The 15,352-nt window shown below is 39.6% G+C and overlaps 1 protein-coding gene across 10 annotated transcripts in view; it reads left to right on the top strand.

Moving 5' to 3' along the window:
- clocka (clock circadian regulator a) overlaps positions 1–15,352 on the top strand; it is a 93,829-nt gene that overhangs the window by 39,068 nt on the left and 39,409 nt on the right. For all 10 annotated transcript variants that reach the window (XM_052010006.1, XM_052010014.1, XM_052010012.1 and 7 more), the window contains one exon: positions 13,546–13,659. In XM_052010006.1, the coding sequence (XP_051865966.1) occupies positions 13,546–13,659 (114 nt within the window). The remainder of the gene's footprint in view (positions 1–13,545; positions 13,660–15,352) is intronic.

Genomic DNA, 15,352 nt, shown 5'->3' on the forward strand with positions numbered 1-15,352 from the left:
TTTTGTTCCACAGCATAAATTTTGCTAGTGCTTGACTTCAGAAGCTATTCCCTGGTATGTTTCCTTCCATTAACTTTGTAACATGTCTGGAGAGCTTCCCTGCTTCCATTAAGTCAAGTCGAGTTTACTGCCACGTGCGCAAATATGGTGAGGTACAATACAATGAAAAACCTGCAGCAGCATCACGGGCACGTAGGTACAGACAACACACATTATAAATTATGCATATTTTGTACATGAAGTATAATAATAATAAAAAAAAGTGCAAAAGCAAGACCTTTAGTGCAAAAAAAACAAAGACACAATCTAAGACAAGTCCATGGTGGTGCAAGAGGTGGTCTGTTGTGTTCCATTGCTGAGATAGGACCTGATGGTTGTAGGGAAGTATCTGTTCCTGAACCTGGTGGTGTGGGAATTTGGGCTTCTGTACCTCCTACCTTACGGTAGCAGCAAGAAGAGGGCATGACCCAGATGGTGCAGATCCTTGATGCATGCTGGTTTCTTGAGGCAGCGCCTCATGTAGATACTGTCAATGCTGGGCAGGCTGTGCCCATCATGGACAGGGTTGTGTCCACAACTGTCTGCAGTCTCTTGTGTTACCGTGCAATAGAATTGCTATATCAGGCCATGATGGAATCAGTCAGGATACTTTCAACAATGCCTCTGTAGAAGTTTGTTGGAATATTTGGTGACATGCCAAACCTTCTTCGATTTCTTAAAGAAAAAAGTAGAGGTGATGGCGCGTCACCTTCATGATTGCATCTACAGTATATGCTGGCGACAGGTCATCCAAGGTGTTAATGCCAAGGAATTTGAAGCTGCATACTCCGCATCTGACTCACGTGGGAACTGGTATGCGGTCTGCTGACTTTCCCTTTTTGAAGTGAATAATTAGCTCCTTAGTTTTGTTGATTTAAGTGTGAGGTTGCTATTGCAGCACCACTCAACCAGATATTCTATCTCATTCCTGTACACTGACACATCATCACCTGTGATTCAGCCAACAACAATGGTGTCGATGGTGAATTTATGGATTGTATTGGAGCTGTGCTTAGCGACGTGGGTGTGGGCGTAAAGAGAGTAGAGCAGGGGACTATGTATCCATCCTTGAGGTGCATTTGTGTTGGTGGTCAGTGAGGAGGAGGTGTCGTTACTGATTTGTACCGATTTGAGGTCTGCCGATGAGGAAGTCAAGGATCCAGGTACAGAGGCCTAGGTCTGGGAGCTTGGTGATGTTTGGAGGGAATGAAAGTGTTGAACATTGAACTGTGGTCAATGAACAGCAGCCTGAAATATGCATTACTGTTGTCCAGATGATCAGAGCCAACTGAAGAGCCAGTGAAATAATATCTGCTTTTGACCTGTTGTGGTGATAGGCAAATTGAAGGAGATCCAGGTAATTTCTGAGGCTGGAGTTGATTCGTGCCATAACCAACTTCTTGAAGCACTTCATTACGGTGGATGTAAATGCTACTAGACAGTTGTCATTGAGGCAGGTCACCATGCCCTTCTTCGGCACCAGTGCTATCAAGGTTCTTTTGAAGCAGGTGGAAACCCCAGACCACAGACGTGAGAGGTTGAAGATGTCCCTGAATATGCCAGCCAGTTGGTCTATACAGATCTTCAGCACTCGGCTAGGTACACCATCTGGGCTGAATGCTGTTCATGGGTTCACTCTCTTGAAGGATGCTTTGACATCTCTCTTGGAAACTGAGATCATAGGGTCGTCCGGAGCTGTGGGGGCTCAAGTAGGAATGTCATTATTCTCCCTTTTGAAGCATGGATAAAAGGTACTGAGTTCATCCGGAAGTGCTGCGTTATTGTAAGACAGCCAGTGTGGTAATGGAAAACCGTGGATTGTATTTGTTTCTTAACATGCTATTTTTGAGTGTCAACCAAGTCAGTAAGTACCAGAATACTTGCCTATGTCTTCTGCAGCCACAATGCCACTCTAGTAAGAGGAATAGGCTGGCTTTAGATAGTGCTGTCTAGCTTTTGCTGGAGCTATCACTCATTGTATTTGGTCCCCTACTATGGTATGAGCCAGTGAAGAGAGCAATTAATGTTGGCTGACATGGCAATTGTGTCATTATCCAGGTAGCCTGTCTTCAGGATATTCATTTTCATCCTTTTGTGTTTGCCCTTTTAAATTATCACACCTAAATTTTGTTCACTGACTGACATTGCAGTGAAAGCCAATAACTTAGAAACTAACTGCAAATGACACTAGAAAGAAGCAGGAACTTCATCTGCTTGTGCCTATTCTCCTGCACTTCGATCATAGCTCTGCAGGTATTTTCCCTTCAGGTATTTAGCTGATCTCCTTTTGAATGTTATTATTCAATATGATTTCTTTACCCTTATGGCTTATTCCAAATCATAATGTTGTATTAGATAAAAACAATTCTCTTCTCATCCTATATCTGGTTCTTTTGTCATTGCCTTAAATCTATTTAAGCTGGTTGCTGATCTTCCACCATTTGGGGAAAACTGGAAGTTAATTTGGGTTATTCCCTAAAAGAACAAGGGGGCTGTTGTGTAATTAATATACTCTAGTTCATTGTAGTGCAGGCAGACCATCAGCTTTGTGCTATCTACTTTATTAAAATGATTATGCGTGCAGCCAATGATGAGCAGACTGCACACACTAGCAGCATATCATAATTAGTTCCTAGCAATACATAATGCTACTTTTAATCTTGTGTTTTAAGTAAAACTATCCGAACTTCTTTGATGTCTCTATGTAGCTGAAGTCCTATAGCTCTGGTACAAGCCTAGTAAAATTCCTCTGTGCTTACTCAAAGACATTGTAATCATTTTTAAGTGTAGCACTGTAGCTGGGACCTAAACAATGAATTACAAAGGCTTAGCGTAGCTTTCTGGATTTTGTATTTAGTACTTAGGTCCCAAATTTGTTTCCTTATCACTTTCACATTTGTGTGGATAAACATACTAGCTCTTTCTCCACCTTCAGAACATTAAAAAGCTATCATTAAGATTATTACCATTCTTCCAAGCAATATCTTTCTCTCCCTTTCAATGGATTGCATCTGCTATCTGTCTGTCCAATTAATCAGGTGATTTTTGTCTTTCTGATGTATAAAATTCATGATTAACATTTTATATGTTTCATAACATCCACAGCTTTAAAATGGTAGCAGGGCTTTATTGTCAAATAAATTTTAAAAAAACATTGATCTGAATATTGTCCCTGAGTTACAGCAATGCTTCTCTCCAGCTTGCCCACAAACATTCATCACTGCTCTCTTCCTTAACCAATGTTGTTTCCAGAATGCCATTTGGTTCTTTTAATCCCATGAACATCAGTTTACCTAGCAAATATTATGTGTTATTTCATTAAGTACTTTTCAAATTTCATATAATAATGCTACTTTCATTAACTCCTGAATTGTGTTTTTACTTCTATTTTTCATCATATCAACTGGAAGCAGGTTGCTTATTCTCTTGACAGTACAGTTTTTTTTAGAAGGTTGCATGAATAATCAAACTTCCTTCATTTCATTAAGAAACAAAAGGTTTTCAAATTTTGAAATTCTGGGTAGTTGTTGCTTCAGGAGGCTTTTTAACCAAAGATTTTTTTTTCCCTGAGCAAGATGGTGAATCTTCCATCAAGTCTTTCACTATTGTCTTTCACTATAACAGCACATTGATTTTTGTGTTGTATGTTCTGCAAGATGTAACAGAGTGAAGGTAGGTGGCTTTGGTTTTGTTAGTATTTTAGGAAAGGCTATCAAATATCCTTTAGTAAAATTGAACAGGTGATGCAGAATTTGTGGGAAGAGAAATAGACCTAACATTCAGGTCAAAGACCTGTCGTCAGAACTGGAAAAGTGAGAAGGCAAGTTAGTTTTATGTAGCAGAGAGAATGGGGGAAGGATGAATATTATAAAAGAAATATCTCTAAGGTGAGTCTAGGGTTGCTCAGGGCTCTAAAGTTTACAGCGCCATCTGGTTAATTAATGAGGGAAGCTAGAGAAAGAAGAGGGAAAAATAATCAAAGGGACACCTGAAAGATGTGAAATGCAAGTCAGAACTGTTGCTGAAAGTACAGTGCTAGAAATGACCAGCATATCAGGCAGTTTCTGTGCAGAAGGGAAAAAAAAGGTAATATTACGGATAGATAATGTGGATTATGTGGAACAATCATTGTTTCTGTTCTGCTCAGCATCCCTCCCTCAAACCTTTTTCCTGATGCATTGACAGCTGTATTAGTGCTATTTCATTACAGAACTTCAAGATTTCATTACTTTTTCTGCCAGTTTCCACCTTGAGTTCAGTTTCACATGGTCCATCTCTGAAACTTTAACTCTATAACTCTTTATATAGATGCTGCCTTTACTTGCTCACTTTGTTTCTAGCAATATCTGTATTTTATTTTTAGAATTCTAATATCTATAGTTTTTCTGATATTTCCCTTCCTCTCTTCTTCCACCCCCACCCCCCCACCTCCCCACCACCACATGTTACCCTATGTGGCCACCCAATAGATCAGCCTCCTTGGCATATTTTTAAAGTTAGTTGCATTTCCCGAATGCACATTTGTCTTACCAATATGATTTTCCCTTTATTTCATTCTTTTAAATGTTATTTAGTTCTCTGGTGCTTAAACACTTGCCATAGAAGTGCTGTTTGTTCTTTTGGGATAGGGTTCCATAACAAATGCACGCTCATGTTTCTTGAGTGTTGAAATATTATGCAGAGTTTTTAATTTACCATTGAGCTGGGCGAACACAAGTTAGCTCAAAGAAAATCCAAAACTTTAGGCTTGCCTCAAGATGTATAAAAGAAGACCCTTTTTCATAACGTGGGGAATTTTTCTAATGCAAGTAGTTTATCTGTAATTTTTTTCATGCTGAAGACAGCAAGCTTGTATCACAGATAAAATTGCACATAATTAATTTTCCTGGATATGCTTCTGACAGGTGATTCTGTATACTTGTGGAAAAGTACAACCATTGTGCACAACCATTAATGACTTCCACAGTGATCGAAAGAAGTTGGGTAATGAAGTAATCATTTGTTCAATATATGAAAACAAAATTCATCTTTTCATATTTTCCCCATTCCAAAATTAAAATTATGAACAATTCTACTTCTGAACAATCCAGTAAAATTTTGTTTGACAAGCAGTAAGTTCTTACTAAAGTATTTAAAAATGCATCTTTTTCATTGTCAACTTTGTGCAAATAAAATAAAAGATAAAACTGCCATCTTTTTGTTCATCTTTGAGTACAACTGAGTATTATCTTAAAATAGCTTAGTCATGAATTTATTCAGAGGTGTGTATGATAAGTGTTGGCTTGGATGCTGAAAGAACTGCTGTTGAGAGCACTGGTGTTTGGTCTCAGGAAAATGTGCAATCTCTTGAGAGTGCAAATAGAATTCAGGTTTAACAGTTCATCCAAAATATGGTACTCTCTCAGTACTCAGTCTGATGGGGTTTCTGTTTTGGTTGCAGTTTATGAAATTTAGCCCAAATCTTATGTGAGTTGTATTTCAAATTTTTTTTGCCAAAATTCAGTTACATAATCATGAAGCATCAGTCATAGAACATAATCATTTATTCCTTTTGCATTAGAAAGTATTGGTATACCAAGGATAGTTACCTTGTGCCATTTTACTAATATTGGTAACTAATACTGAAACTGCTGAGTTTTTCTAGAATTTGACCTTTTATTTTCAGATTTGCATTATCTTCACTATATTACTTCTGAAACACTTTAAGGTTAATCTATGTCTTTTAAAGGGGAACTGCATTACAACTGTAATAACACTGGCAGGTGACCTAGAACATATTCAAGAATGGCAATGACATGGGGGTAAACGGGCTTCATGATTTTTCTGATGCTGCATTGAAGGCCTTGGTGCAGTTGGAGGGGAAATGAGACCTCCTGATTCATTTGATGCAGAGTGGGTAGGGAAGGTAGACAGATATTTGGTACAATATCCTCAAAATAACCACACAGAAGATAGTGAGAGGAGTAGATTTGTAGTTCAGTGCCCTGAGTTAAGCCCCAAGTCTTCTACAGAAAATTTGATGACCTTGCATATATTAGTGAATGTATCTTCAAATGTCATATCCCACTGCTTCAGCTTCACACTCTGCTCACTGGACTACAGTCCATCACTCAGCCTACCACCAATCGTGACTTGTACCTAACTTCTAATTGTTCATTACACTCTTACACACTGACCATTACTGTAGTCTTCACATCCTCGCCTCAATCTTCAGTGTGCTATCGCCTATTTATCCATGGCAGGCACATCACCCAGATATGCACTTTGGACTCACTGACCTGCTTTCTGTCTCTCTTATTGGAGGCAGCTACAGATGACTGGGAGGGAACAGGTGTAGGTGCTTCTCTTTACCTTAAAAAGGAGACAGTGCTTGCCATTATTGGAGGGGCCATTACTGCATCTGTGGTCAGCCAGGGGGGTGCAACCTTTGACAATGAGTATCCTCTTATATAATCTTCCTTGTATCCCACTTCCCTCTCATTTTCACAATCACTTCTGATGTATATGCTACAAATGGTGTAAGTTTACACCTCTTGCTTACCCCTCCTCTCAGATCCCTTCATCACAACCTTCTACATGTGCCTTTCTCTTATCAGATAGTTAAGAATTGCACACTTTCCAAGCAATAGTAGAAGAGTGAGAAGAGAACAAAGATGAAGTTAAATGTTACTTGTTTAAACACTCCCTACTATCAGTTTGGATACCAAATTAACTTAAGAAGTGAAATCAACATGTGGTGAGTCTGTTGGCCAGCGAATGGTAAAGGTTCATGGATAACAGCTGTCTGGGTGGAGAGTTGCAAATAGATGCTGTTGCAGGGGACTTGGATGAGATTTTGGCTAATGGATATCACAATGAAAAGTTTAGTGTATTGGCAAACCTGCAAACAGTGTCAAGGAGCATACAACAGTCCAGCAGTAACTTCGAATTGGATGTTTGCTTAGAGGCTGAAAGCGAACAGCATTTTACTAACCATTGTAAAGTTATTGCAAGCCGAGCACCCACCTCAGGAGGATGGGCAATGGTGCATGAAAGGCAGGTACTAATATCTTACACAAGGGGGATTAGTTGGGGGAAAAAAAACTACAGATGCTGGAGAAACGGAAAATGCTAGAAATACTCAGTAGATCTGGCAACAGCTTTGGAGAGGGAAACTCCAACAGAACTGCTCATTCTATACTGATGATAAGGGTTAAGCCCCCATGATGGTGAGATGGTGCAGCAAATTGCATTCACCATGGTTATGAAGACCCATTCTGTTGCAAACAGCAGGACTTCTTCAGAATAGTCCAGGCAATGGACTACTTATTGTAGCAAATTATGTTTTGGTAGTTTGCACACAAATCCCTGTAAGGTCGATGTGCAATTTCAGCAAGCAAATAGGAAAGCAAAAAATAAGTGGCCTTTATTGCAAAAGGATTTTGCAAGAGTGGAAACATTTTGCTCCAATCATACAAGACCCTGGTGAGACTACATCTGGAATATTATGTACTGGTCTAGTCTCCCTACATAAGGAAGGATATGTTTGCCAAAGGTTCACCAGATTGATTCCTGGGATGGTTAGTTTATCATTTGAAGATCAAGTTAAAGCCTGTAGTCCCTTGGGTGTTGAAGAATGTGCGGTGATCTCATTCAAATGTACAAAATTCTTACGGTGCCTAATAAGATAAATGAGGAGTTGATGCTTCCCCTGGCTGATATGCTTAGAACAACAGATCGCAGTCCCATAGAATCATAGAAGCATTTCACACAGAAACTGACCCTTTTGGCCCAGCTCACCCATGCCAATCATAATGCCCATCTACACTAAAGCCACTTGCCTGTATCCCTCTATACCTTTCCTATCCAAGTATCTGTCCAAACTGCCCCCAGAATTAGATTTATTATCACTGACATATGATGTGAAATTTGTTGTTTTGCAGCAGCAGTACAGTGCAAAGACAAAAATAAATAGTACAAGTAAAAGGAATAACAAGGTAGTGTTCATGGACCGTTCAGAAATCTGATGGCGGAGGGGAAGAAGTTGCTCCCAAATTGTTGAATATGAGATGAGGGCATGTCCCAGATGGCAAGGGTCCTTAATGATGGATACCGCATCTTGAAGGTGTCCTCAATGGTGGGGAGGTTCATATGAAGTGAATTTCATATCATATATTTGTGATGATAATTCTGATTGTGCCCATGATGAAGCTGGCTGAGTCTATAACCCTCTGCAGCCTCTTGCAATCGTGTGCATTGGAGGCTCGATACACAGCAGAACCATGCAACCAGTCAGAATGCTCTCCACTATATGGAAATTTGTAAGTCTTTGCTGACATGCCAAATCGTAAACACCTTTTGAACTTTGTAATTGCATCTGCCACCATCAATGTCCTCTGCCAGCTTGTTGCATATAACCACCACCCTCTGTGTGGGGAAAACTTGCTCATTATCTCCTTTAAATTTCACCCCTCTCACGTTAAACCTGTGCCCTCTAATTCTAGATTCCTCTCCCTTCAGAAAAAGATTCTGACTCTCTATCCTACCTATGTCCCTTTATAATTTTATAAACCTTTATAAGGTCACCCCTTAGCCTCCTCCATTGCAGTGAGAACAAACCCAGCCTATCCAATCTCTCCCTATAACTACAGCTCTTCATTCCAGGCAACATCCTGATGAATATTTTCTGCACTCTCTCTGTTGCTCCCACATCCTTCCTGTAGTGTGGCAACCAGAACTGTACACAATACTGTACAAGTGCAGTCTAACCAATGTTTGTCCAGCTGTAACATGACGTCCCAACTCTTGTACTCAGTGCCTTGGCCTAGGAAGGCAAGCATACCAATCCACCATGTCATCACTTTGAGTGAGCTATGGACTTGCACCCCAAGGTCTCTCAGTACATCAACACTCTTAAGGTCCTTGCCATTTACTCTATATGTCTTAGCAGAATTTAACCTCCCAAAGTGTATTACCTTGCACTTGTCTGGATTAAACTTCATTTGCCAGCACTCTGCCCAACCTTCCAGCTGATCAGTGTTCTGATGTATCTTTGGACAACCTTCTTCGCTGTCTACCACTCCACCAATTGGTAGTTTGCATTCCAAGTGGCACAAGTCAGTTTATTGAAAATTGAAAATCAAAAACTAGATGCTGGAAATCCGAAACAACAACAGAAAATGCTGGAAACAGCAGTTCAGGCAGCATCAGTGGAAAGAGTAACTGTGAGAATGTTTCAGGTCAAAGACCCTTCATCAGAACTGAAAAATGGGAAAACCAACTGGTTTTAAGTTGCAGAGCAGGAGGTGAAAAGATGAATAAGGCAAAAGGAATATCTCTTAGAAGGTGAAACCAGGGTTGCCTGGGTGATGATGATGTTTACTGAGAACGTCTGGTTAACAGATTAATGAGGGCAAATAGAAAGAATTTCAGGTCACTCCCTTTTTCTGTTTGTGTCAGGACAAACCAGTTCTGCTGTTATCTTGGTCCTTATTTCCTGTCGCTGCTTATTGCCCTGTCAACACCCTTCAGTTTGTCTTGTTTTTCAAATGCAGATAATATAATGGATTGGTACTGAATTTCATATTTCCATATGACATAGAAGGAAGTCATTTATTTTATTAAGTTCACACCATCTCCCATGGCAGTCCCATTCCCTCACTTGTTTCCCTTTAACCTATTCTCTTTCACAAGCTCTGACTATCCTGCCACCCACTCACACATAGCAGCAGTTAACCTAATATCAGTGGTTCCTGAGGGCAGGGAACTTTCTTCCAGATTTTTTCTTAACAAGATAGTCAAGAGGCTGACGGATCATATCACCCACAGGAAAGATATCTTTCATTCAAAGGAGCCACTCTTACAGAGGACCTCCAGGTCTACAGTCAAGTACTCCTGACAGGAAGTTGCTAAGGAGTGCTTTTACTGGACATGAGTGTAACATTTAAATGCCTACACTCTGGGAAAGTTTCTAATCAAACCTGTACAGGTTCTGCCTGCTGCTGTGTTCTGGTGGAGAAGTACATGAAGTCATCTCTGGTGAAATGGAGAGTGTCAATGACTTCCAAATAATGCAGCCGTGATTAGCAAACTTTAAGATGCGATATACATATGCAGGCTAGAATAATCCTGAGACTAGGAAGCTGTGAGTGAGGGTAACCTGGTCCTTATAAGCATGTGTGGGGCCTGGAAGATAACTCTTGCATTCATATTAAATCCATAAGGAGCAGTATAAGATCTGGACAAATGCACACTGTAGGCTATTTTTAGTTGCAGCAAAGTATTTGAAGCTGGAAGGGTAAGTGTTGAGTGTGAGCTTCGTGTAGAGTTGTCTTGTGAGGTAGTCCCTCAGGATCAACAATGACTTGTTTTTACTCTGTTTGTGTTCCGAGGTAACTGATGAGGCCAGTGTGTAACCTTGGACTTGACCATAAATGGGGCATCAGATGCCTGATGGTTTGGGCTGATTGGTGGGTTGTGTGGTAGTGAACTCCTTTTGCTGTTTGCCCTGCACTGTACTTTCCATGTGGCCTTGAGGTTCTCAGTGGTATTTTGGATATTTCTCCACTTGACAGGTCACGGGACAGGGATTCTCTTTAGTCGGTGGGGATGTTGAATGTTTTTCAAGGAGGCTTTGAAAACATCCTTGAATTGCTTCTTTTGACTGCCTAATGGCCCAGAATAGTGCGTCTGTTTTAGAAGTCTGATGTCAGGCATGTAAGTGACATGGCCTGCCCTGCGGAATCTGTCGAGTATAACTAAGGTCTCTCAGAGCTAGGGATGTTTGGCATCGGAGAAGACGCTAATGTTGGTTTGCTTATTCTTCCAATGGAGTTGGAAGACTGTGAAAGCAGATGTTGATGATGAAATTCACCTTCGCCTTCAGTGTGCCAGTAGGGTTTCTGGTTGACTGAAGGAAAGAGTGAGAACGGAGACTTCAAACCTGGTTCAAAATTTATGGTCTACTGGGAAACAGTGATCCCTTGATTGTGTATAATGACAATGAATGTAAAGCTATAGTGATTAGCTTTTTAAGTAATGTTCAATTTGAGCCTTTAGTGTCAGTAAAAGCTAGTTCTTTAAGGAACAGGGCCTGACGTTACTTGGACCAATATGGTTGAAGATCTCAGTGGAGACACATTTTGGGTGCTGTACCACTGTTTATGTCATTTGGACAAGATAGACATTTGAAAAAGAATGCTTGGGAATGAGAAAGTTTTACATCAAGATAACAGTACAATGGGAATGGCTGGCATTAATGTACCCAGAAAATCCATCATGTTTTGAACTTGCCTTACTGCATTTGTACAGTCTAATTTCTAGACCTTTTATTCCTTAGTGTGTGCAGTCCCCAGAATATTTTATTTTATTCCCAAGTATATAATTTGATTAAGTGCCAAAGGAATTTGTTCAGAATGATCATATAGCAACAAATCATTCAAATAGCTTACCCTTTTTGTTCCATGCCAATGATGAGTGTCACCATCTTTTTTTCCTCCATAGTTTTTTCTTTGTGGATAAAAGAAGTAACTTGCATGTACAGAGAAGAAAGTTATTTGATACTTATTTTTGAATATCTGGGTCCCAGAACATTAAATATTTATTGTCCTGGTGGTTATAATTATTGTGGTGATTAAAATCTTGTCTCCCTAGGCTCTAGTTTTTCTTTGCTGTACTTCATGATGGGGTATTACAAAAAGGATAAGTTCAAAGTGAAGGCCACACCGCACATTATTCAAAACGTTTTAAATTTAGGAGCAGTTTTATGCCATTCAATGGTATCTGATACCTGTTTAACTTGGTGACTCAACCTTTTAGTTGAGGAACTTATTCTTGCATTGTCTCCAATATTCTGTGAGCGTCATGTGAACAAGGAATTTCATTGCACCCTGGTGTATATGACAAATAACTAATCTGAATAACATACCAATGAAATCTCCAAGTAATATTGTAATTCAACATTAGCTTGGAATGTAAACAATATGCTCCATAAATTGAGTACATAAGAGACTGCAGATGCTGGAATCTGGAGTAACAAACAATCTGCTGGAGGAACTGATGCAGGGTTTTGACCGTAATTCAACAATTCCTTTCCTCACACAGATGTTGCCTCACCTGCTGAGTTTCTCCAGCAGAATGTTTGTTGCTCCTTGAATTGGGTATATTGGTATATCTTTCTGAGGACTTGAAGGTTATAGTTTTCCATTTACAATAGTAGCCATAATTTGTATATACTTTCCATATATGCCATTCATAATTTTTCAATGGGCAAGGTTCACAGGGCTTGTGCTCCACTATCTTGTTAATGTATGTTCTCAGAATGATTCCTATTATTTCTTTCATAGCTTTAAGAAAATAACAGAACCCAATTAATCCTAGTTCTGAGATGAAATTCAGATACAAAACAAATGCACAAAGTACCACGAAACAAAACTGAGGAATGCATTTTACAGACATCTAGTCCGTGGTTGTTTCATCCAGTGACCTTGATTATTAATCGCTGGACCACCACATATAGGCTTAATGGCAATAAATCAAAGCTGTTGATCTTGCAGCAACAGAGTGAAACTCTGTGATGCACTGTTAATTTTGGAATCATGGCAGAATTCAGATCTTCTTGTGAAAATAAGCTCTATTGCATTCATGGACTGTTTAACATACTGTCTGATGTCCTACCAAAAAAAAAATTATGGATTACAGAAAGAATACATAAGTATTTCCACATCAGGATTCCTTAGTGCTTGTGTGGATTTTGAATTAATTTTTTTTATTCCAAAATGAACTTTATTCATCATAATTTTCTTATTGCAAGCTAACATGCCTACACGTTTAAGTTATTTTATTAACTTCAGATGGAAAGCAACTTTGCTGATTTGTCCTCTTTCAGTAATGGTGACAATAAACTCCGGATAATCATCATTGATTAACTCTGTCTCATTTGGTCACTTTGGGACTATACTAACCTTCCAAGTCAAATGGTTAGTGAATTACCAATTTCTAAGAAATATTGAGAAGCAGTTGACTGTTGCTCGGTCAAAATTCTAATTCAGCCTTGAGTGATTTTATTTAAATAAGATTGTCAGGGGAAAATTGTTTCTTTTTACCAAAAGCTACTATTTGAAGATTGCTACTGAAGATGGCTTGCACTTTTTAGTGTTTATTTTAAATTTAAGTATTTTACCTTGCTTGAAAGCTGTACCCTCTAAGGACATTATTTAAATCAGAATCCTAGTGATGTGTGTAAAATATTGCATTGAGGAAGTTGGAGTTTGTTCATTCTTAACTTGGAAGTACCTTCCAAATAGCTTCACAATAGAAACATTCTTTTTGTTATTTTTGAAGATCAGTTATGTAAATTTCTAAAATATTTACTACAGTTTTCTGCTGTTGGTGGTGTAGGATGTTTCCATTCTAAGAATGAATCTTAATCTGCAAATAAAAATGTCCATTGGGGGTTGTTTGCTTTTGTTGGCACTTTAGTAATATTTTTACACTTACTAGAATTTTTCTTTTTGTTTATTTTTACAGCAAACAATCAGCTTGAATTCTGTTGCCATATGCTGAGAGGAACAATAGATCCCAAAGAACCTCCTGTATATGAATATGTAAAATTCATAGGCAGTTTAAAGTCACTGAATAACTGTAAGTTATTTTAAAATTCAACAAGTTTATTTGATATCCATGATGTTTACTTCGTTTGTAGGTTCCAAGCATTTGGAGTCGTAGGGTTGTTTGGCATCTATGCTGACCATCATGTCTATCTAAACTAATCTCACTTGCCTGCATTAATTCCATATTCCTCTCTGCCTTGTCATTCAAGTACCTGTCCAGATGCCTCATTAATGTGTTTATTGTTCCTGCAGATACCAACTACCCTTTGTGTGAAAAATTTACACCTCAGATCCCCTTTAAACATCTCCCTCTTAACTTAAACCCGTGACCTCTAGTTTTAGACACCCCTACCATAGGAAACAACCTCTGACTATCCACCCTGTCTGTGACTCTCAGAATTTTATTAGCGTCTCATGTCACCACTCATCCTCCTTTGCTCTTGGGGAAAACAGATCCAGCCTATCTAATCTCTCCTTATAACTCAAGCCCTTCAATCTAGGCAACATCCTTATGAATCTTTTCTGCACCCTCTCTAACTTAATCACATCTTTCCTGTAGTGTAGTGACCAGACTGCACACAATATTCCAAGTGCAGCCTAACCAATGTATTTTCAAACTGTAACTTGACTTTGCAACTCTTGTACTCATTGCCTCAGCTGATGATGGCAAGCATGCCATATGTCTTCTTCACTACCCTGTCTGCCTGTGTTGTCACTTTCAGGGAACTATGTGCTTGTACCCCTAGGACTCTCTGCTCAACGACACCCTCCAGGGCCCTGCCATTTCCTGTGTTTGTCCTGTCCTGGTTTAACTTCCTAAAATGCACTTGCCTGAGTTAAATTCCATCTGACATTCTTCTGCCCACTTTCTCAGTTGATCAATGTCCTGTTGTAACCATAGACAACTTTCTTCACTGTCCACTATACCACCAAGTTTGGTGTCAGCTGCAAACTTACTAACCATGCCCCTTACATTCTCATCCAAATCATTAATAGTATGATAAACAACAGGGGACCCAGCATTGATCCCTGCAGCGCACCACTGGTCACAGGTCTCCAATCTAAAAAAGTAACCCACCACTACCATCCACTGCCTCCTCCCACCAAGCCAATGTTGTATCCAACTGGCTAACTCACTCTGGATCCCATGTGTTCTAATCTTCGAGACCAGCCTACCATGCAGGACATTGTCAAAGGCCTTTGTAAAGTCCATGTAGACAGTGTCAACTGCCCTGCTCTTGTCAGTCCTCTTGGTCATCTCTTCAAAAAAAATTCAAATTCATGAGATGTGATTTCCCATTCACAAAACCATGCTGACTCTTCCTAATCAGTCCTTGCCTTTCCAAATGCAAATAAATCTTGTCTCTCAGAATGCCTTCCAATAACATTCCCACCAGTGATGTAAGGCCCACTGGCCCGTGGTTCCCTGGTTTATTTCTACTGCCCTTCTTAAGTACAACATTGGCCATCCTCCAGTCTTCTGCCACCTCACCTGTGGCTATTGAAGTTGTAAAAATTTTTGCCACGGCCCTGGCAATCTTCTCCCTAGCTTCCCATAACATCCCAGGATACACCTGGTCAGGCCCTGAGGACTTATCCGCCTTTGTGCATTTGAGGTCCACTAACATCTCCTCCTTTGTAATGTTGATATGCTCCAGAATATCACTGTTCCCTCCCTGAACTCACTAGCTTCCATATCCTTCTCTACGGGAAAAACAGACAAG

This window comes from Pristis pectinata, chromosome 2, assembly GCF_009764475.1.
Source record: "Pristis pectinata isolate sPriPec2 chromosome 2, sPriPec2.1.pri, whole genome shotgun sequence".
Taxonomy (NCBI): domain Eukaryota; kingdom Metazoa; phylum Chordata; class Chondrichthyes; order Rhinopristiformes; family Pristidae; genus Pristis; species Pristis pectinata.